Genomic DNA, 26,467 nt, shown 5'->3' with positions numbered 1-26,467 from the left:
TTGAACAGAATTTTGTTCTATTGATCAGCAATGCCTTTCATGTCTTTGCAGCTGTTATTATAATTTGTAATTGAGAGATGAAAACATGGAGGTAGGTGAATTGGCTTCTCTAATAAAAAATATCCTGGTGTGTGAGTGAATGAGTGCGTATGTGAATGAACGTCTGTTTGTGTGAGTGAATGTATTTGTGCCCGATGCAGTCCTCCAGGTGGAGCGTCGTTCCTGGTCGAGAGAACGCTGTGCGCGTTTGGCTGCCGCTTCTCGCCAGTGTGTGTGTGTAGATTGAGCGTTCTGAGCAGTGTGGATTGTAAAGCGTCCTTGGGTGTCTAGAAAGGCGCTATATAAGTGTAAAGATAGATAGAGTATTTAAAATACTAATCATATTAAAACTAAACTGTGCTAGAAACTTGCAATATGTAAATTAATTTAGAGGTTGGTTAAAAGTTGAAATTGAATCCCATATCCAGTCCATACCCATGAATGTTAGGCTAGACTGTTAAATAAATACAATTTTAAAAGAAAACTTAAACACATTGCTGCACAACAATTTTAAGTGTATAATACTGTATCATTGTAGAGACGTAATAGTCCTTAAGCCACCATGGTTCAAAACACTACTGCAAGCTTTAGCTTCTAGTCTCTATAATAAATTACTGTTTCCACAGTTAGGATGTTTCTAACCTTTAGCAGTTCTTCTTAAACAGTCAGGTAGCAGAACCCAGATATTTTCACGTAAAACAAATTTGTGCTGTACCCATAATGGGAAAAATGTTGGAGTTAACAACCTAATTAATGTAAATCAAACAAACACATTTTGTTATCATATACATTTGTTATTTATTGTTTGATTTGTAAAACATTAGACAAACATGAAATCAAAGACATGAATTTACAATACTTAATGCTGAAAAAAGGGGAATGACAACCTTTACTGAATTTATTTACGATTTTACCAGTAAACTAATTTCCTGGTGAGAAGGCATACAACTGTTATATTATGTGTCTTTAGTTTATTTTACCATACCTAATCACTCAGGCACAGTAGAAAGCTCTTCTACATCGTTTCCTAAAGTTTACTGCCATGAATATTTTGTATGGACCCTGTACATATGATGGGCAATGAGGGTCAGACAAGAGAGGATATACAAAGAGAGTGAGTCAGTTTTCCCCTTTTAATAATGAATATGTCACTTTCCTTTCATGTGATCTGATCTGAGGTACGGACATTTTAGCAGCTGCATTTGAGAGTATATGTGTGTGATGTGTACTATTGGTTCTGAGGTGGTTTAGTTAACAGTAAATAAGTGAAAGTCCCGTATGTCTGAAGGTCCATTTCGCAGTAAACCAGATCAATCTGTGAACAAATCACTGATAAAAGGGGAAATGAGGGAGACTCAGAGGTGATTATGTTCTTTTTTGTAAATGTTTTTGTGGAGCAGCAAATACAACTGAGCAGTCAGAATCAAGATGGGGTGGTGCCTGAGGGAGGCCAACCAATCCCAGCAGCTACTGAATACTGTCAGTCACAGGAGTGACCACACCTACAACAGCTTTCAGCTTTCTCTAGTTTGTGTGTATGCTTGTGTGTGACTCTATGAGTGTGTGTGTGTGTGTGTGTGTGTGTGTGTGTGTGTGTGTGGAGAATGTGCTTAAAGAGAAAGCTGAAGATAAAAAACACTGTACACCAAGCTAATAAACAAAGAGCTGTTATATTAAGGCGATTCTGTTGCGCTGTGTGAAATTCATAAATTCTGAGGTACTGAGTCGTCAATGTGAGCCACCGCATGGCAATAAATACAAACATGAATCATAAAAAAATACAAAATTAAATGTGTCTGTAGCCCTGTGAGGTAGTTTGTTATGGTTACATTTTGGACTCAAAAAATAGAGGGAAAAAAACCCCAAAAAACATCAATATCATTCTCATTTCCATCATCAAAATAATCATGTCTAATCTACTGTCATCAATGAGACTGCTGTATTTGTCACTTTGTTTGGATTTGTGTGGGAAAGGTAGATGTTGGTGTAGCAGAATAATTCATTCTCACCATCTTCACAAGACCAGATATAACAAATAGATATTCTAATACAACATTCACTGTGAAGTCCTACAATTTCTCAAATTGCTGAAACATTAAACTGAAAGACTGTCAATTCTCCAGTTTGAAATTAAATGAAAATATAAAATTACACATAGAAATGAGCAGCTTTAAATGAAGAAAACAAGACAGGAAGAGAAAGAATATATGAGTTTTCCTTAACCTTTGTTAATTCGGGAGGGTTACCATAAATCTAGACCTCCCCCAATGTCCTATATCACTCCCTATCTACAAATACACTGACTCGCACACATGCGCACATACAACCACACCCACACATATCGGCCGTCCTGTATCTCCAATACTTATCAAAACTACTGAAAGTTAAAAGAGTTAAAAACGTGCACAGGGCTCGGCAGAGACCCAGAGGCGCACACTGCAGCAGGGATTCAGGTTTGAGTCTTAGCTGTACCATATGTCTTTGGTGGCTGGGAGGTTCACTATGACATAAGCCATGATAATGTCAGAATTCTCATTATGAGATAACGGGACAACTGGGTACCTAATGCTGTATACCAACTGTATACTTAACGCTAGTCACACATCATCACTGTCCAATTTAAAACATGTAAAGTCCTTTGTTGTCAATTTTTTAGTTTACTACATCACTTGACCACAGCAGCTTTCTTTCACATTGTGTGAAAATTCCATGATGAATGAACCAATAGAAATGGTCCAAAATTACTTGGAATAAAAACTTTCTACATTCGCTTCCACTGAAAGATAACAAGGTTTTATCCTTCTCTTGTAAAGTTACTATTTTGGTGTTTGGTGTTGAGATGCGTGTTTTTGACTGGACAGTGACAATATATGTGTTGGGGAAAACTATCGTTCCTATGTGAAACAAAGTGGAAAATAATGAGATAGTTTGAATTGATTGAATATTTTTAAAAACAAGAGTCGAGAGTTAAGTTTTGGTATATAAATGCAAGCTAAACAATTTATAAAAAAAAATAAATAAAAAAAATATTAGATCAAAATTATTGTCAGTAAAAAAAAAAGTGTTTTTTGTCATTGTTTAATCCAGTGGTCACTCCAAAGCTGAAATATCGCTATACAAGATCACTTTCTATTTGTACCAAAAAAAAAAAAAAAGATGCTGAATGTGCTGATTAGAGATGGCAATATTCCAATACTAAATATCAGTATTGGGACTGTAAAAAAAGAAAGTGCTGGATTAGATAGAATGAATCTGAGCCAATCCCATAAGAAATCTTGCATGTTCATGTGTCATGTTGCGACCTATGCATGTCCTTCCAGTTATTACAATTTCTGACCATCTTGTTACAATTTTACATGCTCAAGTGCTTCATTTACCAATAACTCATTTTTAAGATTTGCTAATTTATATAGTAAAAAAAAAACAGATTGGCAACAGCAGATACTCAGTGTTGGAATATTGATGTCCAAAAAGAAACATGGCATTGTGCCATCTAATCAGTACATGCTTCGACCTGACAAACTCTTAACGTGTATAGTACAAAGAATAATGTGTATCTCACAGCATTCGCAATTCATATACAGTTGACATACAGCATAAATCTCTTTCTCTCTCCCTCATCACCATGTGATATGCCAGTTAACAGGGCATCTATATGCTTGTGGCAAAGCTAAGCACAAAGCATTCTCCTCCAAGTGCATGAAGGTGTTTAGCAGGTTGCACGTCTAGTAGTGTGCAACTATGGAGCCAGGCATCATATGTAGGAGGAGGCACATGCAGGTTTTGCCCTCCCAAGACTGGTGGTGGTGTTGTGGAGGGAGAGACTACAGGTGAAACAAATATTTAGGCTATTTGTAATGGGGAATGGGGATAAAAGCTAATCTTTTTTAAAATAACATTCATGCCATATTATATATATATATATATATATATATATAAAGAATAATAATATTGGATTTTAAGTGCCGTGACTAAGTTATCTTATGCAAATAACTGTACTGGGAAATTATCACACTCTCTCCCACACACACAGACATGCACACACCCACACATATTCACTAGCAACCCAGGCTGAGCTGAGTATGCCAGGCCCAGACGGAAATATGAATATACATAGTGAATAGATAAGTGCTTTACAGTTCTGCCATAACACCCCCCACCCCCCCTACACACACACACACACACACACACATTTGCACTACTGAATTAAGTTCAGTCTCCAGGTAGTTTTGTTTTCCTTTCGGGTTAAGCAATCACAACATCCCTACTAAAAACAAGCTCATCTCAAATGCAGTTCTCTATCAGTTCTAAAATTAAATCACACGACATTCTGCCATCGACCCTGAGCCTTGACCAAGCAGCTTCGGTCTGTCATCGCCACTCTGACCACATACATCCTTCACCAGACGCACAAGGAGCCAGCGGAGAGTGCTGGAGCTCTGCTGAAGCTTTCAACAACATATCAATCCAGTCAGTCTTCCTGTCCACTCTCCACTCAGATAAAATAGAAGCCCAGACACAGTTACAGCAGCAGTAGGGGGAGATTTATACACTGTAACATGCACAGGCATTAATAAAATCATGTGCAACATTTATTTTTTTAACACTAAATAATCCCTTACCTTAAGAACCACAAATGGTTTTAGATAAGGATAACATTAGTCTCTTGAAATACTATTGAAGTAATATCCATTTTAAAATACTCCAGCAAAAACTGGGTGCATATTTCAGACAGAGTGGTTTCTGGTTCAGGAATAAATGGGGGTTTTGCTGGTAAGTCTCACTGTTTCTTTCAAAACCAGTCAAATACTGATTGCCTACAGTTGTCATTCTTGAACATGGGAATGTTTATGTTATGTATGGCCATGAATTATAACGTTAATTGAAGTGTCGGTTAAAATGGACTTCCAAGAGACTAATTTCTGGAACTATTATTAAGGCAAATTTATGCTTAACCAAATATTATGGAAGAAATTATGTATTCAAATATTTTTGCCATAGGAATAGATGTAGTGAACTGAAGACCATTAGACCTTCTTATTCTGCATAGATGACAACTTGCTGCCTTATGCATAAGCATTACTACATACATTTATTACTATGGATAGATCATTCCCCTGAAAGTGTCACAAAACTATGTGGTGCCTTGGTGCCTTGCGTGGTGCCATCTCGCTACTGACTGAACTTCTCTCTTACAACATGATTAAAAGGAGCACACACATCAAACTCATAAGCAGTTATGTAGCATCATACGTTATTTTATGAAAAAGGAACTGCCATAGATTTGCATGATAGGAAATACTGGCAAATATAAGTAGAATTATGCATCATATATGGTATAGTAAATTACTAGCAATATTCATTATTAGCCTTAAAATGGAGTTAGAGCAGCAAATCTACCAGAGACTGGAAAAATAGTGAGAATGTAAAGAGAGAATTAACAAATCGGTCTCATCTCCCCACACACAGTCTGTTTGGGTGCTTGAAAACGGCCTAGTGTGTTTACGAAGCCCCAGTGTCTGTAAATGGGTAAAAAAATAAAAATAAAAAATAGTGTCTCTGTCCAGTATGCCAGGCTTTCTTTTTCTTTGCTCATGAAAGACAAAATGCATCTGGATTTATAGACAACGTAGACCGCCAAACGTTGAAAAGCATGAACCAAGATGAGGATGTTACTCTATTCCTGCTCCATAGGTGGGTAATATTGACATTACTTTTGCTATTTTGGATTACTTAAGGTGGAAATGTCTCCAAATTCAGGAGAAGGATAACTGCATGAAAGTAAACATAGAACCAAAGTGCTACAATACTATACTACTCGAGTTACAAATGGGTTTCTGTGTTATTTCAAACAGTGAATAAAAATGACACAATAAACGTCTGCCACGTACAAACATCAGTTGTTTTAACCCTCAAACATACATTTCCACCTTAAAAATATCTGAATTTAAATAAAGAGAGAAAAGCATTTCCCCACATCCCCTTTAAGAAGCAGCCCCTTGGTGATGCTCTCCCAATGGAATCTGATAATTGGATGAATCAGCAGTGAGGAGGAACACCCACAAAAATCCACATTTGATAAAGAATTAAGGAAATATAAGGAAAGATCTCACTGTAGGGGATGAGATCACATCAACAACAAATCCCTAAAAAAAGCATAATAAACGCAATGGACAGGTTTTAGGCCTTTTAGGGTCAGAGATTCCACAGAAACAATGAGGAAGGAGCAATCAAAATAACTACAGGGATATGTGGGGAAATAATCTAAGGAGTATCACTTAATTAATGACTAAAATAAGTAAATTTGATGGTAGATTTTCGTTCAAAAGCCTAACAATTCACTGTACTTAAGACAGTGCTAGACAGGAAAGTATAACAATAACGGTTAAAACCCTAAAAAACAATTCCAACCCAAGAGGTTATATGGCAATCAGCTTATGGTTCATGAGTATATATGTGCATTTTTATAGCCATTATCCAAACCAGTCATTACAGAACATTATTGTCCTGCCAACAGCCGTAGTAAGCTTAGTAAGAGAAAGTCATTTATATGTACAGATCTCAGATCAGAGGTAAAGAATATAGTAATAGAGTTCGAGAATACAGAGTTAAGGATTATAGTCATATTTACACATTCGCTTTGTGGCAAATGCTGTTAAAAGCACTGGCCACTCCACACAGACCTAGTGTAATTACTCAGTCACTACAAGGTGCATAAGAGGAGAGGAATCGACAGAATAAAATCAGCAGCCAACCAGAGTTCTGGGTTGAGGATCAGAGGGGGTGGCACTGCCCTGTGATTGGTTCAGTGGCAAGGCTAATGGTGCTGTGTGGAGCATTAGATCTGGTGACCATGTGCATTTTAAAGGCAGGAGGTGAAAAGAGGGAATCAGCAGTTGGGGACCAAGCAGAGCTTCAGAATAGGTCTGTGTCTGATACACACTCTCACATGCACACACAAGAGCCACACACACACACACACACACACACACACACACACACACTAATACTGTTGGCTAGTGTTCTCGACATAAAATAAATGGTAGTTTGCACCACAGTGGGTGATGGTGCTTCAGGACTGTCACTAAAAAAAACACAGATATATATTCTACCATAAAATTCCTAATGTGTTTATGAATGACAGAATGCACACTTCTCACTTCCTCTCACACGCCCCACTCCCATGCTCTGTGTGTGTTTCTCTGGGTGATTGTCCATACATTCACTCCCACTCCCCCACAAATTCTTGGGATCACTGACCAACCCCACCCCATGACCTGTGTTGTGGATGAGTCTGCTGCTAGGTGACCTGGCCCCCAAACACCTCCAGCACGAGGGGCGTTAGTTGCATGCTATGCTCAGGCTGGAAAGAGAGAGAGCGGTACTGCTTGGAGTGCTCCTCATTCAGGCTGCGCAGATCTGCCAGTTTCTGGATCATTTTGGCATAGAGCAGGTGGCCACCGGTGTGGTGTACACGGATGTACGCCTGCAGAATCTCAGAGAGCTGGTCCTGAAGGGCCTCGACACGTGCATGATCCTGCACACCAGGACGATCTGCAACAATACACACACACTCCACTCAGTTACATGCTCATAACTTACCTCTTGGGCTTCAGACTCAGACTGAAGACACATTTCTTTGAATTTACTTTTATTTCATTGGTTTGTGTTTACTGGTCTGGTATTACACTTGTGCTTTTTTACTTCTTTGTATATCAGCATTTACCTCTGTAAGTTGTAATTTAGTTCAAATATATTTTGAACCCTATTTGTACTATTATAAACTTTTTGTACAAGCCAGGTTACATTCTCTGAAAAAATTAGGAATTTTTGATATTTTAGATTAAAATGTTAACTTTTTATAAACTTTGTGAAACCTCACAGCAGTAGAATTCATTTGGTGGCAGAACATGGACAGATAAATTATATGGACAGCAGGACCAGTAGCACCAATAGTAGACGCACCGGGAGAGAGCAGGCAGATAGCCATCAGCAACACATGCTCTTCTTCATGTAGATTCAGCTTTTTTAGGCCAACCTGAAACTTCACCAGAGGCTCCAGCAACTCCAGGGTGTGTCCAGCTACACACACACAAACACACAGGCCCATGTTTTTTTTTTCCTTTTTTTTGGCGTAAATACCAGGCTTATGACAAACACTGTGGCCAAGAAAACTTTCTGACTGGAGGTTTTGCATGTGACTCTCATAACTACGTCTGTCCTGTGGGTATGTATGAACATATTTTTAACATATTTATACATTTTATATGCGAAGAACCTAATGGGACTTGTTTGGAACTCCCTAATGTCATGTTTACAAATTGCTCCACTAGGGGCGCTTATCAGTTCCCAGCATCAAAGGCACAAAAGCCCTTTTCACGCATGCATATTAACCCAGAAACAACTTTTTGGACATTCCCTGGAAGAGTTGTATGTGTGAACACAAATGTCTGTAACAGTTGTAAAAATTCTGTGTAATGTTGAAGAGAGACCATGTGTGAATAGAGCCAGAAATGTTCCAGAACATTCACAGTAAATTCATGTTGTACATCCAGAACAGGTGCCGCCCCATGTCTACGGAACATTTCCAGTTGCGAGAAACATTCTTACACAGAAAAAGCTGTACATTACATGTGTGAAAGGCCAACTGCACAGACATTTTCTGGAGTTCATACATGAAAATGACTCTCAATGACTAAAAGCAAGCACAGGTTGAATGAACATTTTTGATATGTAACAAGCTAAAGAATTTTGTTAACCGGGGTTAATGAATAATAGATTTAGCGGTAAACGCAGCAGTGCGTAGCAACAGTAATTTACATGTCAATGGAAAAACCCTGTGTGTGTAATTATGTACCTTTAGTGACGTCACTGACACAATAATTAAACTCAGGGCCTCCACAGCTCCAGCTCATGTCCTCCAGGCTGAAGGACTGGTTGGACCTCAGCATGATCACTTCAATCACACTGGACTTCAGCAGAGCTATCTGATCCTCTGCAGTTAACTCCCTGTAATAAACACACAATGTGTCATTTTATTTACTGATATTATCTGAACTGCACTCAAACTGACAGATAGTGAAGTGTTTTTCTCTCTTGTCTTGCTACCATGACAACATGTGCCTCATAATGATTGCTAAAATGTGCAAGGACATGTTAAATGATTGGGCAGAAACTCACAAGTAAACATGCAGGCAAACATATATTTAGAGACATTGTTTCTTCTCTTTACTGGTGAAAAATCTAATTAATATGTTTAGCATATTTGTCATATTTGGACGCAAGTTTTCACTGCCTCTAAATGTAAACAAATAGTCTATCATACATTTACTGACACGTTACAATTAACAAACTTGGAGTACAGAAACAAACTATAATCTCCATCAACATTTCACATTGTCCATCACATGCTAGATCAGTCAGGGAACAGGAAGTTTCCAGTACGGGTCTAGACCTAAATGTATTTTCTTACTGACCAACAACAAATCAGACAGGTAAAAACACTCTGCATGAACAATGTTGTGCAACCTCCATTGATTTCTTGCAGTTAAATCACAGAGCTTATAAAACTATTTCCATGACAACAACGACATCACTCAGCAGAAAAGTGGACAATGAAAACCAAGCATTTAAGAATGAATGGATTGAAAAATATGTGTGATTCTCTGGATTTTCAGCTTCTTGGAGATTTGGTAATGGTGCTCTTTTTTTAGTAAACCTGTGATAGATGGCTGTTTCATTGTTACATTTCATGACAAAGTTTAAGACAAGATATTTATTCTAATGGTATTTTACAATGATTTGATGTGAGAACACAAATTGTTTACAAAAAAAGCCAATGAAAAAATACATAAACAGACTAATTGTGTCACCTTCTGCAACCAAAAATAGCTTGAATGTGCAAGTGTATGTAAACAGTTGTACCTAAATCCAGGGATCATCTTGGCAAAGCCAATGACCTTCTGGATGCTGTAGCTGACCAGATCAGCCAGATGAGGCAGCATTGACAGACGAGAGCCGTTGTCCTCAGGAGACTCTGGACTGCTGGAACCCTGCTCCTGATACATCATCAACAGGTTACTCAGATTCATTTTACTGTCAGCAGACTCTGAAGACAGAGAAACAGACAGACAGCAAGAATAAGAGACAGACATTCATAATAATGAATTACTTGTTTAAATTAAAATCGTTCTGAAAATTAGTAACATTGAACCTGTATCTTCTAGTATGTCACTTCTAATACCTTCAATATTTATACAGGATTACTGTGACCAGTATCATAACATTCTGTTCCTTCACGTTAGGCAGGCAGCAAAAAATAGTCTGTGTACATGTCCTTACACTCACATGAGTGGCTACATATTTTGGCACAAAGACAAAAAAGCTATCTGTCAACACCTTTCCAACCCCCTAAACTATGCCTTCAGCAATATAAACAGAGAGAGAGAGAGAGGGGGGGGGGGGGGGGGCTCAACGTGTCATGGGTGATTACTGTTTTAAAAAATTAGGACAGCCATATATATATATACATCTATCCATATAGTAGTCAGTGGAGTCTGCCGTTTCTTACTAATTTTTGCAATTATGATCAATGAAAAGTAGGATGAGTAAAGAAACAACAAAATGGTGTTGTGAATTAACCAGAGCTGTGAAAACAACTTGCAATTTGCTGGGTCCGAGTGGGTGTGCGCGTGCGTGCATGCGTGTGTGTGAATAATCTGTTGTTCATTAGAGTGTTTTTCTTGTGAGTTCAGTCCTGTTCAGATGGAAGTAGCCCCACTCTGTACAAGGAAGAGATACTTTACGTAATTAGGAGAGGAAGACAAACACATTGAAGGTGACATGTGAATGTTTGTGTGTGCTGCAGTGCTATATTTATAAAGAAATTTGCAGAAAAAAAAAAGATAAAACCATTTTCTGAAGGCACTACGCATTTCTTTATTTACACAACAGGATCAGATCTATGGGAGACAAAACAACATACACATTCTCCTAAACTCCTCATGAAGAGATCTGGCTCTCATAGATAAACCCAAATATTCATTATAATGAGTAATTAGCAGATTAGTCTCATGACAAGAATAAACCTCTGATCAATTAATGGCATAAAAAAATACTATCAATACAGTAAGAAACAACAACTTAGGGAAAATACTGATAATACTTATACTCATGCCTTATGATTGTGTTATGACTGTTGCCATGCTGCCAAATGGCCAAACTTTTTATTTGATTGCATTTACAGATACGTAACATGTATTAATATATTCATATTGAACATCGTACTGAGGGCAAAGTCTGAAATCGTTCAAAAGTACAAGTGCCTAGAGTTATTTCACTGCTATTTTACTGAAGCCTAAAATGTGGCATCTCAGACAGTTTCCTGACAAAGGAAATGTATGATAGAAAATGTTGTCTAAGCAGTTGTGTTCTTTTATATTATCTCTGGGTACACTGGTATACTATAAGACAGTGGCTTTCAAACTGTGGTATGCATTCCACTGGTGGTACATGAAGCAGCAAGTGGTGGTATGGCAGATTACTTTGAAAAATTACAATTTAACTAAAGAATTGATTAATAACTGAAAATCTGAAACAGAAAAATGTGTAAACTACATAATATTTCACGGTTTTCAAAATTAAGCTTTAATAAAATATGTTTGTGTTTAAAAAAAATAAAAATAAAAATAAACAGCAACATGGTATACGAATAAACTGTAGTTCAGTAGTCTGTAAGGGAAAAGCTCAACAGCATTCCCCCACTTCTTATTTCCAGGGAGGGAACACGATCTCCCAGTATTTTGCAAAATCCATGTAAAGAAAGCCCAGTTTCAGCTTCTTCCTGAATGTAAGCAAAGGCCAGAGGCAGATTTGAGTAATTCGGACTATAATGCAAAAGGGGCAAAGTGGAAACGAGAAAAACAACCCGAGACCAACCCAGCGAAATACTCCTAAGCCCAGAAGGACTAAATCTAGAGGCATAAATAGAGAGAACACTTATCTAAAGGAAAACAATGTGGTCAATCTTCACATCATTAGGGTCCTAAAACGTTGTTTAACAGCGCCGTGCCTCCTTCACTTACTGATAGTTGTTGAGAGCCGCTGTGAGCACCTGCTCCAGATGCCACCTAAAGTCTATTAAAGCGCATATTAAATTAATCTCTCTTCATGTTTTTATTTCCTTCAAAATGCTTATTTCCCCAAAATTGTAGCTATACGTCCTCATAAATGTCTGTTTAAAACATACATTTTAGGCCTAATTTTCTGTATGTGCTCTATAGTTTTTTATAGTTTTAGAATAATTTTGTGTAATGCATTTAAGTTACAAATATACCAACACACCATTCATAGGATTCATAGTTGGTATTTGGAGGCTTTGATTTGATAATAAGTGGTACTTGGTCTTAAAATTTGAGAACCACTGCCATAAGATATTTTATTTACAATAATGGAGAAATAAGAAATTTAAACATATTTTAAAAATTATTTAACTGTTAAGAATTTACTCAGAAATATTGTAATATTCATTATTATATGTTGATGCTGATGATTAAAAAACAATGTGATGGTCAGGATAGAGAGAAATCTGGAACCAAATAGATACCTATTTGAAAAAAATATATTTTGTTCATTTTTTTTACTATGCTACAATTAGTTTTGTTTTAAGTTGATGTATTATTGAGATGATTTTAAGCACATTTACTTAATTATTTCTCATTTAATGCTATAGTAAGTGGCTTTTATATAAAATGATTCTAAGACTGCTGTACAATACCATTTGTGTATATGTTACCAGGAGAGTGGCTGAAGGAATCGGAAGAAGCATCTGACAGTGAGTGTAGAGAAGCAGCTCGACTGGCACTGCGTGTCACAGGACCCTCTCTCACTGGAGGCTGCAACACACACACGCAGATAAACACAAACACGCACACATAAACACAAACACACACACACATGTATGAGTAGATATTAAAACCTTGGACTGATTGATCTACTGCATGTGTTACTACAGTGGTCAAGGTGTGAGCTCTAAAATATATATGAAACAATCACTGTATTTATTGTTATTTAGTGGTTAAAGATTCTAAAATCATTAATGCCTTAAAAATGTAACAGTATTCAGCATTTTCAAAATCTACCATGTTTACTTAAATTCGTTATTTTCAATATATGTTCTAAAACATACACTCTTTTATATATTAACCCTGGTAAATACTATGACATACGTAAGAGGTCAAAATTATGTTTCCAAAACAACAAACATCATCAAACAAAGAAGAATGGAGGATTACTCTGAAGCGTGAGAAATCAGAGTAAGAGTCATCATAGGTTTTGTGATGCGCCTCAACCAGTGTGTCAATGATCCTTCGATGTTCCTCAGACAGACGAGGCTTCTGCGCCTCTTTCTGTGCTTCCTCCTCCTTCCTTCTCTGGATCAGATCCTTCTTCCTCTGCACCTCCTCATCAGTCAGGATAACTGGAAAAGAGATCTCATAATTAGGCCCTCTAAATACCACACTAAAATAATTACACAACGGCATCACAGCCAATAATTCCACGGAGTGTGTGTGAGAGGTCAGTCTTCAAAGTGGCAAAAAGTGTAGTATGAAATTACTCACACTCCTTCATCATGCCAATATCCAGGCAGCGTTTGAGTCTGCAGGCCTGGCAGTGGCGACGGTTGTCCTTAGTGATGGTACAGTTTCCATTAAATGGACATGTAAAAGAGGCCTTCCGTTTCATGCTCCGTCTAACATATATGAACAACACACACTTGTAAAAATTCTCACTTTGCTGTGAAAGCTTGGAAGAAAATCAACCCTTAAATGTACACTCTGTGATCCAATATGCCATTTATCTTACTCTAGTGCTTTTTTTTTTTTTTCAAAATAATTAAAAACACTATATCAAAATATAACAAAAAATGTATTTTATCTGTTTTGACATTTATCACTCACATATTTAGTTTCATATATAAATGTGGGGAAGTACTTGTAAATTGTTGGTAAATCTTTGGACAATTAAGGGTTAAACCGGTGTGTGTGTGTGTGTACCTGAAAAAACCCTTGCAGCCCTCACAGGTCATGGCATTAAAATGGAAGCCAGTAGCTTTGTCTCCACATACGCCACAGATCCGTGGAACATTCCGGTCAAACTCATCAGGCACCTGCGTGGACGTTGTAACTGTGGACTCCATCACTGGAGAAACAGTAGCAAAGAAAGAGTGGGAATGAGAATGAGAGAGAGAGAGAGAGAGAGAGAGAGAGAGAGAGAGAGAGAAACATACATTTCCTTATATTTGGTAAGCAGTGGGTTTACTGATTTACTGAAGACCAGACTGAGGGGGAGGAGCTGATGGAGAAATTGACTGTATGTAATGGGTAAAGCAGCTGGAAATCCCCCTGTTCTTTAACACTGACCAATATCAAAACAGAACCACAAATCATAACTGACGTGCTTTAGCGCAGTGCTGAATAATTAAAAAATTTTTAATAGAACTGTAAATCATCTGAACTGAGGTACACCAAAGGGGACAACAGTCTGTAAACTGAGAAAGCATCTAAAGGAAAAGAGATATTTTACATAAGCAGTGCTAATGTATGCACACTGAATATGAACATCAACAGACAAAGGTGAATATTGCTGAGCTACCAATTTATCATTAAAAAAATGTGAAAATCTGCCAAAGCAGTGTGTAAAGCTGTGTAATTCTGCAAGACAATGCTAAGGTATTCATTTGTTGATCAGTTTTAGAGCAGGCATTTAAATTTAAAATTGTTATTTTATGGTAAGCCATCATCCTTTCTTTTGTTGCTTGAATACTAAACTACTGAGGCTGTGCAACTCAACATATTGATTAGCCCTGGATGTGAACCTGGTCACAGGTGACAATTACACAATCACATCTATCACGAAAAACCAACTATAATTTTCATGTTCAACACTGAAACCTACTTTGGAACACCAACACATGACAACAGAACAATCTTATCTTCAGCCATTACACAAATGACCAGTTATAAAAATGCAGTCAGTGTCTGTGCAGTCACAGAGCTGCAGTCAAATCTGTGAAAGCTCTTGGGACTGAACAACACTCCACATGCAAACAGGAACAGCACTGGCTAAATAAACACTCAGTGCAGGGAGTGATGTCACAGCATTCCTGTTTTCACTCAGAATTTCAGGTTCTAAGGAAATTCCGACTTTCATGGGGGGAAAAAGAGGGCGGGTTTGTAAAAAAACAAAAGTGTGTGTTCCGGAACACACGCTGAGAGTGCCCCTTAGTGTCCCTTATACAGTGGCCCTATAGAACTGCTACTGTAATAGAGCACACACAACTGCCTTGCATTTATCCACCTACAAAAAACCCTGGAAAAAAGTATCACCTACACACACACAAACAATTAATCAGAAGAAAAGAAATTTTATTTGATTATATTGGCTGCTGACTGATTGACCCACACTTTCAACAGCCTGTGGAGAAAACTCTTTAATAATAAACTAAGCTATTACCGACAGAAGTGATATACATGCACCAACACAAAACAGACCCTGACATTAATAATTTGCCTATTTAGAGGATGGAAAAGTGTTGAAATTGGATAGCTAGAAGAGTGTGAACTCTACCTTGTTTTCTGACATTAAATTTAAATCACACAATCACTTGGCATGAAGTTTGGGGAAAGTTGTTATTGGTGGACTGAAAACACTAGATCCTTAAAACACTAATGTGACAGAAACAATGTTCTGTTTGGATGCATTTTACATCATACTTTTATTGTAATCATGCATCTTATGTAATGTGTAAGTGTAGGCCTATGTCAGAAATGTTTTATAGACACTGTAATGTTGCATTCCTCACATTAAATGTAAAACAAAATAATCGTGATTAAAAAAATACAAAATTTCAGAGTAATTCCAAAAAATGACATTCATGGGGAAAATGTGCAAATAGAAATTCTCAGATTATAGGTTGGGTTATATTTGAAGATAATAAGACTTTTCCTGGTGCTGTTTACAAACATTCCATTCTGGTTTAGCCAGTACAAATATCATAAAATCCATAAAATAAAAACTTTGGAGTTCCTCATTTGTTCATTTTTATCACAATAGGCTCAGCAATAGGCTACTAACAGGATCAAATATTCATGTATGTCAATATAACAATCAAACATTAAAATAAATAATGTCAAATTTTCATGACTGAACTTATTGTAAATAATTGTAGCCTAATAATTGAAATTCAACATTTATCTTTAACATAATAAATATTCCCAATTGTTCATCTAATGCACAATATGTGGCAAGGGGAACGTAAAATGGTGTATTATGTATAATATCAACTATGGTAAAAATGTTTTCTCCAAAGTCTTACAAAAGCTAAATTTAGCACTATGACCACACTGGGGTTCACATAAAATATGTCTTATAATGTCATCAACAATATAAAAAATTATACAAAAAAAAAAAAAAAAAAAAAAAAAAAAAACATCAACAGAAACATTTGAAGACATCTGGGACATGTTTGAACAGCATGACTCACTAAATGCATAATCACAGTGTACTTTAAGATCGTACAGAGTTAACCACTTAATCGACCACGCTGCAGCTCTAATCTGAAAGTAGGCCAAGACATGCTGGGACTGTTGAGCCGGTTTCAGCACTTTGACCTCTTTCTGACTGACACAGCCTTCAGTGTCATTCCTTAAGCAGCTGACTTTCTAAATATTTTTATATTTCATGGGCTGAAAATAATTAGTTCTTTCAAATGTTTCAGTATGCAAACAGAAAGAAAACTGATGCAAACATTTCTCTATGTTATGGGTCTCGGTGGGGAAAAAAAAAGAAATATATATATATATATATATATATATATATATATATATATATACAGGGTGGGCCATTTATATGGATACACCTTAATAAAATGGGAATGGTTGGTGATATTAACTTCCTGTTTGTGGCACATTAGTATATTGGAGGGGGTGACCATGGTGGCCATTTTGGATCCAACTTTTGCTTTTTCAATGGAAAGAGGGTCATGTGACACATCAAACTTATTGGGAATTTCACAAGAAATATATATATATATATATATATAGCTCCAGGGACCTGGAGATCGTGATCAAGTCCCGTTCTGAGTGACTATCCGTGAGGAGTTTGGTGTGTGTTCTTCCCGTGTCTGCATGGGTTTCTTCTGGGTGCTCTGGTTTCCTCTCACAGTCCAAAACCCACGTTGGTAAGTGGATTTGGCGACTCAAAAGTATCCGTAGGTGTGAGTGAATGAGTGAGTGTGTGTGTGTGTGTGTGTCACCCTGTGAAGGACTGGTGCTCCCTCCAGGGTGTGTTCCTGCCTTGCGCCCAGTGATTCTGAGTGGGATCGGGACCCATCCCTGAATTGGATAAGCGGAATTAATTAACTGTAGAGGGAGCAAAAACACCAAATTAATAAACTACATATATTTTTATAATTACATATAATATTATGTTCCTATAATTATATATAATATTATAATTATATAAACTACTCAAATAATTCTGTTTTAGAACTGTGTTTATTATATATCAATTATTTTTAGTTATTAAAAATTTGCTGTAGTGAAAAAGCATATTATATAGAAATATGGAATAATTTTAACATAACGCAATGCTGTGTTTTGTACACTATGCCTAGAATGAACATTAAACTTAAAGGTTTTCAATTGTGCCCATGTTTTTAATGACTTCCTGTAAAGATTTGTGACTGATTTAAATCAATCAGCTGAGTGTAGCTTCTAAAAGATGAGATTTGAGAGAGTGGTGAAAATGCACTTTAAAGGTTTTAGAGCTCATTAGCTACAAGCCACTGACATTCGCTGCTACAAAAATGTCAGCAGCGGCACAGTGAGCAACACACACACACACACACAGAGCATTTAAAAACATTTCAAGTATGATCAGAAGACTTGTTAAAACAGGAGGAGACATGGAGACAGAAGGACAGACACTGCTCTGTGCACTTCCTCAACACACAATAACAGTCACACAATCACCTCCAATTCCAGCTACTGCCCCGCACACACACCATAGCAGTGTTTTGTATGTGTGTAAAACTTAGAGCCAGTTGGGTCAGTTCAGGTCCAGAACACACATAAAATTCTACTGTCCTCAAACGAACCCTGCAACTGAGACACAGCCAGGCGCACATACACGCACACACACACTCACACACACGCACACACACACACACACAAAAACACACTACCACACATACTAAGCACTTGCGAACTGTGCAATTCAGCAACATTGAAGGAAAGACATTTTCCACCAATAAAGTCTTAAGATTTCCTAAAACTTCAGGAGTTCCAGAATCTGTCATGAGAACTAAGGATGTGCACACAATAATTTTGAGCTGATGAAGATACATAAATATATAAATTGTGGAACTTGGAAATGGATTAACATTACAAAGAAATGTTACACTTAGCCTGAGTGGATGACAATTACAAGAAAATAAATCCAATGCAGGTCCAATATTACATAAACATTCTGCTCATCTGGAAAACAATTTGTATACATTACCAAATACCAAAATCACTAAAATGTGGTCATCAGTTAAATACAGGCTTAAAAAATACCTAACAGTATCAACATGATTCCACTATCTTTGTGCATAGATAAAAAATAAGTCTGACTGAATGATTATAACAACATTTTATAGTTATACAGTTGTTATATAGTTTTAATAAAGGAACTGACAGTTTGTTCTTGTTTATACAGGACGATAACAGTTTGAAAGTGCTGGAATTTTTCAAAAAGGTGCTTGCCAACTTACTGATAAAAAATGTAACAAATTATTGTATAAAAATAAACCTAAATATAAACAGATTATACAACATTGCATTGACTTTCTATACTACAAAATGCATTTCCAGAAAAGCTGTAATATTTTGTAAAATGCAATAAAAACAGTTTAAATTCTCTTGAAATTTTGTTTAACTGACAGAAGTACAAAATATTTTCAGTGAACAACTTAACTGTATTTTGTGTGAAAGACACTTCAAATTAGTTCTCAAGCATTACACTATATACATGTAGCTAATTAAAAATAGGTCAATGCTCATCAGTTTATGCCAAATGTGATCAGAGAATATTTACATATTTAAACAGAATGCAAAATTGTAAAGATTTTAGGTCTTATATTATCTATTGTACCTAATACTGTGAAATGATTCAGGAAATCTGGAGAAATACCAATCTATAAGGCTGGACATGAGTGTTGAATGAGCATGATCTCCAAGCCCTCAGATGGCACTGCACAAGAGACTGTAATGCTACCGTGATAAATAAGAAAGCACTTCAAAATTATGTTGTCAATTAACACAGTTCATCACTGCATCAACATGTTTATGCAATGAGAAAGCCATACATCAATTCTATGTAAAACTGCTAACAAGTTCTCTGGTCCCAAGCTAATCTCAGATCCTAAATACTATAGAAACATGGGCTGTTGTCAGAGGAGCCATGTTTCTGCTTCTTTTCTTTTAAAAATGAACGTCATGTGCTACTGACAAAATCCACCATCAAGCCTGTTGTCAGTGATCGGTGCAAAAAACACACATCATTCTTGGTATTGGAGGAGGGGGGGGTGTTGTATATATGTGACCGCAGCATGGGTGATTGGATATGAAAGAATTTTCAATTGATGTGGGGAGGGGGGGGCAACACTCGGGTTTTAGCGAGATATGTGCTGCCACCAAGTCCATGGTTATTTCAGCAAGACAAACCAGACCTCATTCTGTACATGCTACAAAAAACATGGCTTCTTAGACACAGACTGCCTCTGCTTGACTTACCGGCCTGCAGTCCAGATCTGTCTCGTATGGCGCATCAGCAACTGTGACCACAGACTCTTGAGCAGCTGAAGTCTTGTGTCAAACAACAATGGTCAAGAATTCCACGGGCAAACTGTTAACAATTGGTATCGACAATTCCAAAATATTTCAAGAATAACTAAAAGGAATTATGATGTAACACAGTGGTAAACATGTATACTTCTTTGGAATGTGTTTGTTTATATTTGCATACTCAAGTTGTTCAGTGAAAACCATTTCTTTGTGCCTTTGTCAGTTAAAGAAACACTACACATAAGACCCATTTTATTCTCTGTGATCATGGGTAGTGTGTTTTGTGTCTGCCTGTTTTTAGTGTTTTGTTTTTTTGTTATTATTTTCTGTCTGATTTACATTATTAATTGTAAAGCAGTTTGTACCTTTGTCTTAGAAAATTGCTATACAAATAAAGATTACTTACTTACTTACATAATATTTATACCTAAAAATTACATCTTCAATATCATTGTGAAGCTTGACCTGTAATAGAAAGAACAGGGTATCTATTGTGGGCTTAGCACTGCAGAAACTGCACTATGTAACTTTTGGAGGAGGGTAGGAAACTGCCACTTACCACTGATTTCAGTAGAATGCTGATAATATTAAATACACTAGGGGTAGCCCAGGGGCAAATAGCAAACCCCAAATCTTACCTAGTGTTATTTTAAATAAAGCTTCAAAAGAATTCACAAATCACTAGCCAGGTTTCCATTCAAACTTTTCACAAATGTCAGACACAATAAAGGATTATTTTTTTAACTATCTATATTATTAAATATAGAACAAGGCACAAAATTGCAAAATGCTATTACTAAACACTTGTCTATGACAATATGATTCTCATATTATTGTGAACCCATATTCATGTGTTTAGTGTTTTGGAAAATATGATTTAGATAATAGTGTAAGTATAATATATCGCAATTAAGCACTGTTCAGTAGCCCAGCCTTTTTCAATATATCAATCTCATATCAAACTCATGGTGGATTATGGAGTTAATATGTGAAAATAACTAATTAATCCAGATAAAGTACTGATTTATAGATCTATGAAACTACTTAGCTGCAGCCTTCATATAAACATAGGTTTTGTAACATGGGCAGCTTCTCTGCCTGCACCACTAGGAGGCCTGGATTTGTTCTCAGAGGCCTCACATTCAGGTCATCTATTCAGCTTGTTACCCGTATTTCACAAACAGTGTGCAGACAAGCCAGGCGACGAAACAATAGTAACAGGCTACATGCTGTAGTAATTTCATTTATAATGCTGATTAGTTGTGGATGTATATTTCACTGAGTTAAATGTTTGTTTTATAGGAATTTCAGAAAGCAAGATCATGTTTAAAAAATAACCGGAATAATTTAATTAAACCTGAGAGTGAATACAGACCTGAAAACAGGGGAATTGTGAACTCTTTTGTTCTGTTTTATTAAAAAAGTCTCACTCGATTTACATTGGTGTTTTGCATTGCTGTTTTAATCTAATTCATTACTGAATTTTACCTAGCTGAAATAAACTGTTAAATAAATCTCTTAGTAGATGACAACAATTCAGGCAAGGGCCACCACTTGAAAAGGAGAAATCATGTTAAGTAATGTGCAGTTTGAAGCTGTCTTGTAGCAATACTGGAAAGACAAACACACCTACAATTGGGTCTTCTGGATATAAACATTTTTAAAGTCCTAAGAACGATTAAAGGTTATCTGCACAATTTAATGTACAACTACTGTTTATTTGCTTAAAATAACATACTGGAAAAGCATAAAACATAATATTGTCTGTGCAAAAATTTCATAAATAAATATATTCCATATAAATACATATATATGTGTGTGTGTGTGTTATTACTTTAACTTATAAAAAAATACATTTGCAATAGGACTGGTGTGTCTAAATATTTTCATACAATTACAAGTTCTGTAAGTGGTAATGAACACAGGTACCCTTTATGGCCTCAGGTGATATGTTGAGGGTGATCCGATTCCAACTGGCACAAACTACAATAAACTGGCCAGTAAACACTGGCACAGTCAGTGCTGACTTACTGTGCAGACAACCTTTCCAGTACACAATGGTATATGGAAGAATATGGCTTACCATGTGGTAAATGTGATGTTTGGAGCAGATTTTAATCTTTCCCTAAAATGTACACGTTCAGCTGTACACTTGACTGCTGCTATTATTTAAAGTTCTCTGAACTGCTCAGCCTTACCCAGGCAAGCCATTAGTCTCGCCTGAGTTAATTACCTATGTAGTAGACAATATAAAATTTTAAACAAAATAAAGATCAATTGTATTACTTTTACATTTTTTTTCAAAGTGAGAGGGAACATATTTCAGGCTGTACCATACATTTAATTTTGGAAAACAATATAAATCATCAGATATAGCTACAAATCCTATATAAATATGTATATGAACTTACCAACCTAAATATCCCTGTTATTTCTACAAGTCTAGCACATGCATGTATTCTGTTCAGAACAGGAGCACAAACACACATGACCAGAAAGCGTGAGTGACTCCTCCTTCCTCTTTCCTCCCTTTTCCCTACTTCCGTACGGGGGTCCCTCTATCCCGTGTTCAATCCCAGCGGTCTGCACGCAAACACACATACATACACACACATACACACGGCCAGCCTCCCCTTCGAAGGGCCTCTGTACAGTGCTACAGTCAAGGCCTCACAGCTTCTTTCTAGAGTTACAGAAACTGCACATAGACACACACATTCCAACTCCCAAAATGAACATGACTACAATAACAATCAGAACATAGTCAAATTCCACATTCAAACACATAAGCTACATCGGTAAAACACGTCTGCACAAACTCATACAAACACAAACCCAGATGTCAAGATTATGGCTATGAAATAAACACAACATGGAATAACAGTTTTCATACCAAAGAGGAAAATTAGGGTTATAGCAACACACTACACAGTGGGCGTGAACTGTATCATCAAGACAGAGCAATATGGAGCAAGGGATTTTTAAAATCTTTTTAAAGCAAACTCTGACCTGCTAACCCATTCTGAAGTAAAGCTGGAACTGATGGACTGTACTTTATCATAAAAAGGAAATAGACAAAGAGATAAAAGGGAGAGAGAGAGAGAGAGAGAGAGAGAGAGAGAGAGAGAGAGAGAGAGATTTGGGAGTTTTCCAAAGTATCACAGTTAATCCTGTTACATGGCTGGCTCATCTTATACTCCTTCACAGCAATGAGCAAATCACAGTGAAGTAGTTTATACAATAGACCAACACACAGACATCAACTACTACTATTACTACTGATTGTATTAAAGTGAGAGTTAAACACACTTTAACAAACACACACACACAAGTTTACGCTGTTCCATTTTCGCAAAAACAAACCTATCAGTGAAACAGTGAGGTGACACTGTATCAGCAGCTATAGTCTGATAACTTACACAGAATCACTGAAGTAATGCAACAAGATACACTTGTGTGACCAGAAACACGAGCTCTAATTTTACCAGCATTTGCGTCAATACTAAAGGAACTGTTTAATGTCTACTGACCACAATCACAGCTACATGCTCCAATTCTGTATCATGTTAAAAAAACTTTTATTACAGTTTAACTACCTGTTAAACATGTGCTGTGGAAATATATCTGAACTGGATAAAGAAATATATTTACAATATATTAATAAAAAAACATTGAGAGCATAATAACTGTGTTGTTATCATTTAAAAACAGGGCCTCTTCTTGCTTTCTCTAATAAATCTGTTTTAAAGTTGTACCAAAAAGTGTGGTAAAGAACTGAAAGAAAAACTTAGCAAATAGGGTCACAGAGATGTCAACAAATTATTCATAGGCTAATGTCACTTGAATGATCTAGTTCTCAAAGCATGTTTAACTAAGTTTAATCGAGTTAAATCACAAAAACCTTAAAACTGATTTGGCAAGCACTTTAAAAAGAATATCAAAATATTTTTCACTATCCATTTTCACGTGCATAAGGAATTCCTCTTGGTGAAGACAGCAATTTAAAATGAAATATACAACAGTTCACAAACAATGAAGGATGTACAATTGTAGATAACTACAATTAGTAAACGTATAATCACACAATCTAAAGGTGAGCTCTATGTTACATAAAAACGCAGTATAACACAAAGTGCACATGTAAAGTGAGTACAACTAACAGCAAAGACCTTTATTCACTGGTGGATTTATTTTAAACCTATAAATAAAATGCAGTTCAGTCAACACAAACAGTACTTGCACTTGACACCAGAATTAAAAACAGCAACATTCAAATGCTTCATATTTGTCATGGAGCGGGGAAGTGAGTGAACCCGATCGGCTCAAAGTGTGGCTCTATATGATGTGTCGCAGTTGCAAATGGCTGCAGTGAGCTGAGCTGAGAGGAGGATGTATCGTTAGTGTTGACCGTAACGAGATTAAAACACCACTCGTGCGTCCTCACCTGAGTTTTTGTCATGCCTTATTCCTCGAAAAGCGCCGAGATTTCCCGCTCCCCTCCCTGAGGTAACGTTGTGTCTTCTTGAGGCGTGAACCAACTTTTCCACGTTGCTGAGATCTTCGTCTCGGGTCCGAAAAACCCGTAAAACCTAGGTCCAGGACAATTTAAAGTTCAATAACAGATCACCTTCAACAGAAACCAAGACTAAACAGCTGCGCACGGGCTACAGTAAGGTAACAACAGACACACACCCGGGAAGCACGCGGCTCGAGACAAGTTCACGCTTCAGACGCCGCTTCGTCTCGAGCAGGTTACCTAACGTTAACGGTAACGTTAGCGGACTCACGCTAGCAGCTTTTGTTTTCACTTGCCTCGGCTAATGGTGTGTGTGTGTGTGTGTACACTTGTCTTACTAACTCTATGAGGACCAAATACCCCCACACAGAAGACATTTTGTACAAGTAAGGAACTTTTGTTTGGTGCTGTTTTCACAACAAATTCAACTTCCTTTGTTTTGTTGGCTTGCTATATATATACAAACAGTCTTTATAATACTGAGGTAAGTTAGATTACCGTTTAGCTACAATATTACTTAAGACTATGGAAGTCCTCGAGTGTTTAGGAAGACCATTTCGTGTGTGTGTGTGTGTAACGTTGGAATCTCAGTAACACATGCTGAACCGGTTCATACCTGATTGTAACTTTTTTTCCGCGTTGACTGTTGTTCCGCTCGCTGCGCCGTAACTCGTTACGTTAATCTCTTCCGTTGCGCAGCCTTCTCGCGCGTGCGTTTAATCGGAGAAGTTGGCAGCAGCTCGCGCGCTAGCACGCCGAGGCGCGGGCATGAACACGCCCCCCGCCCGCGCGCTCGGCTCACACTCGACCCAGCTAAGCTACACGCTAACGGCGCTAACGGCGCTGCGGCGGCACACGAGTCCCGTCCCGCGCGAGGTATTTTACCGATTTACTACGACGGCCCGTCCGCGTTCTTTCGACCGTTCGATGTGCCTTCGGGCGCGCGGCCGTGATATCACGCGGATTGCTTCCCCTTTAACCGGAGGGAGGCGACACAAAACAAAACTTTGAACCCACGCTGGTTGTTGGGAGGCTGCGAAAAAAATAATAAAACAAAAAAGAAAAACGCTTGAACTTGGACCTAAATAGACGTGTAAACGAGGCCACGCCTCGCGCGCGCGGCTCTCCGCCAATAACAGATGAAAGGCTCGTCCAAGCGCGTGCGACTGCTGTTTTGGTTGGTGTGACATCCACTTCCACGCGCGCGCTGCTTGGTCGGGCTCGACGCTTGTAAACGCGCGTGGGGGGACAACTCCCACATTCCACACACACACACACACACGCTCTCACATACAAGGGGTGTGTCGTGACGTCACACAGCAAGGAGGTAAACAACTGAGTCCGCGTGAGAAGCCATGAAAAGCAGCGTCGTTTTCATGGTTTAATCATGAGGACTGCTGCAGCATCGTCCAGTGACCACGTGCTGCTGGATACCAGGGCAATGGCCAATGTTTTTCTCTCTGCATTAATATTGGTTTAATAAAAACGAACGAAGGACGTGTTTTTGTGTAGTCAGTGGGTACTTTTGCATGCGTGCGTACGGATGTTGGTCACTTGGGTGTGTCCCCTAGATGAGCACACTGCACTGATAAACAATGGTGCTTTAAATCGACAGGATTTAGATGCATACGTGGAATAAAGCATGCGTCATCATCGCAATTACTGTTGTCCATTTGGCTTATTTTGGCAGGTTTTGTGTTTCTATATGGATATTATATATGATATTCGTTTATGTCTCGTTTAGTAGTTCAGGTTTTAAACTGAAAAGTGTTGCTTTGTATCGACTGATCCATTGGTTCCATATAAATTAGGTATATTAAACACAATCGTCCATTAAGAATAACTGACTTTATTGAAAGGATCCGTTAAAATTAAAGCAACACTTTTATACCCAAATGTAGCACACTATGCATCCTGGCGGAGAGACCAAAATGAATACCCTTTGTGCGATACGCGTGTGTGGTGTGGGTGTGAGGGAGACAGCAGGAGAGAGGAAGAGAATGGGCTTCTTATTTGAATGTTCTGT

At 37.5% G+C, this 26,467-nt stretch overlaps 1 protein-coding gene across 3 annotated transcripts; it reads right to left on the bottom strand.

Annotated features, from left to right (window-relative positions):
* Window positions 1–841: 841 nt before the first annotated feature.
* vdrb (vitamin D receptor b) lies at window positions 842–25,676 on the bottom strand. 3 transcript variants are annotated; one of them, XM_066663253.1, is made up of 10 exons: window positions 25,058–25,676; window positions 24,370–24,514; window positions 14,094–14,238; window positions 13,659–13,789; window positions 13,332–13,516; window positions 12,815–12,932; window positions 9,964–10,147; window positions 8,897–9,048; window positions 8,005–8,121; window positions 842–7,593 (listed from the first exon to the last, which is right to left on the bottom strand). In XM_066663253.1, the coding sequence occupies exons 3-10, from the start codon at window positions 14,234–14,236 to the stop codon at window positions 7,340–7,342; spliced, it is 1,284 nt and encodes a 427-aa protein (XP_066519350.1). In that variant the 5' UTR covers window positions 14,237–14,238; window positions 24,370–24,514; window positions 25,058–25,676; the 3' UTR covers window positions 842–7,339. The 3 variants fall into 3 exon arrangements, with proteins under 3 accessions (XP_066519350.1, XP_066519352.1, XP_066519351.1); XM_066663255.1 differs by having other exon boundaries at window positions 12,833–12,932; XM_066663254.1 differs by lacking the exons at window positions 24,370–24,514; window positions 25,058–25,676 and adding an exon at window positions 17,152–17,447.
* Between the last annotated feature and the right edge of the window lie 791 nt (window positions 25,677–26,467).

Source organism: Hoplias malabaricus, chromosome 3, assembly GCF_029633855.1.
Source record: "Hoplias malabaricus isolate fHopMal1 chromosome 3, fHopMal1.hap1, whole genome shotgun sequence".
Classification (NCBI taxonomy): Eukaryota; Metazoa; Chordata; class Actinopteri; order Characiformes; family Erythrinidae; genus Hoplias; species Hoplias malabaricus.
The sequence above is the reverse complement of the archived record's forward strand: the minus strand, read 5'-3'. Positions and strand labels throughout refer to the sequence as shown.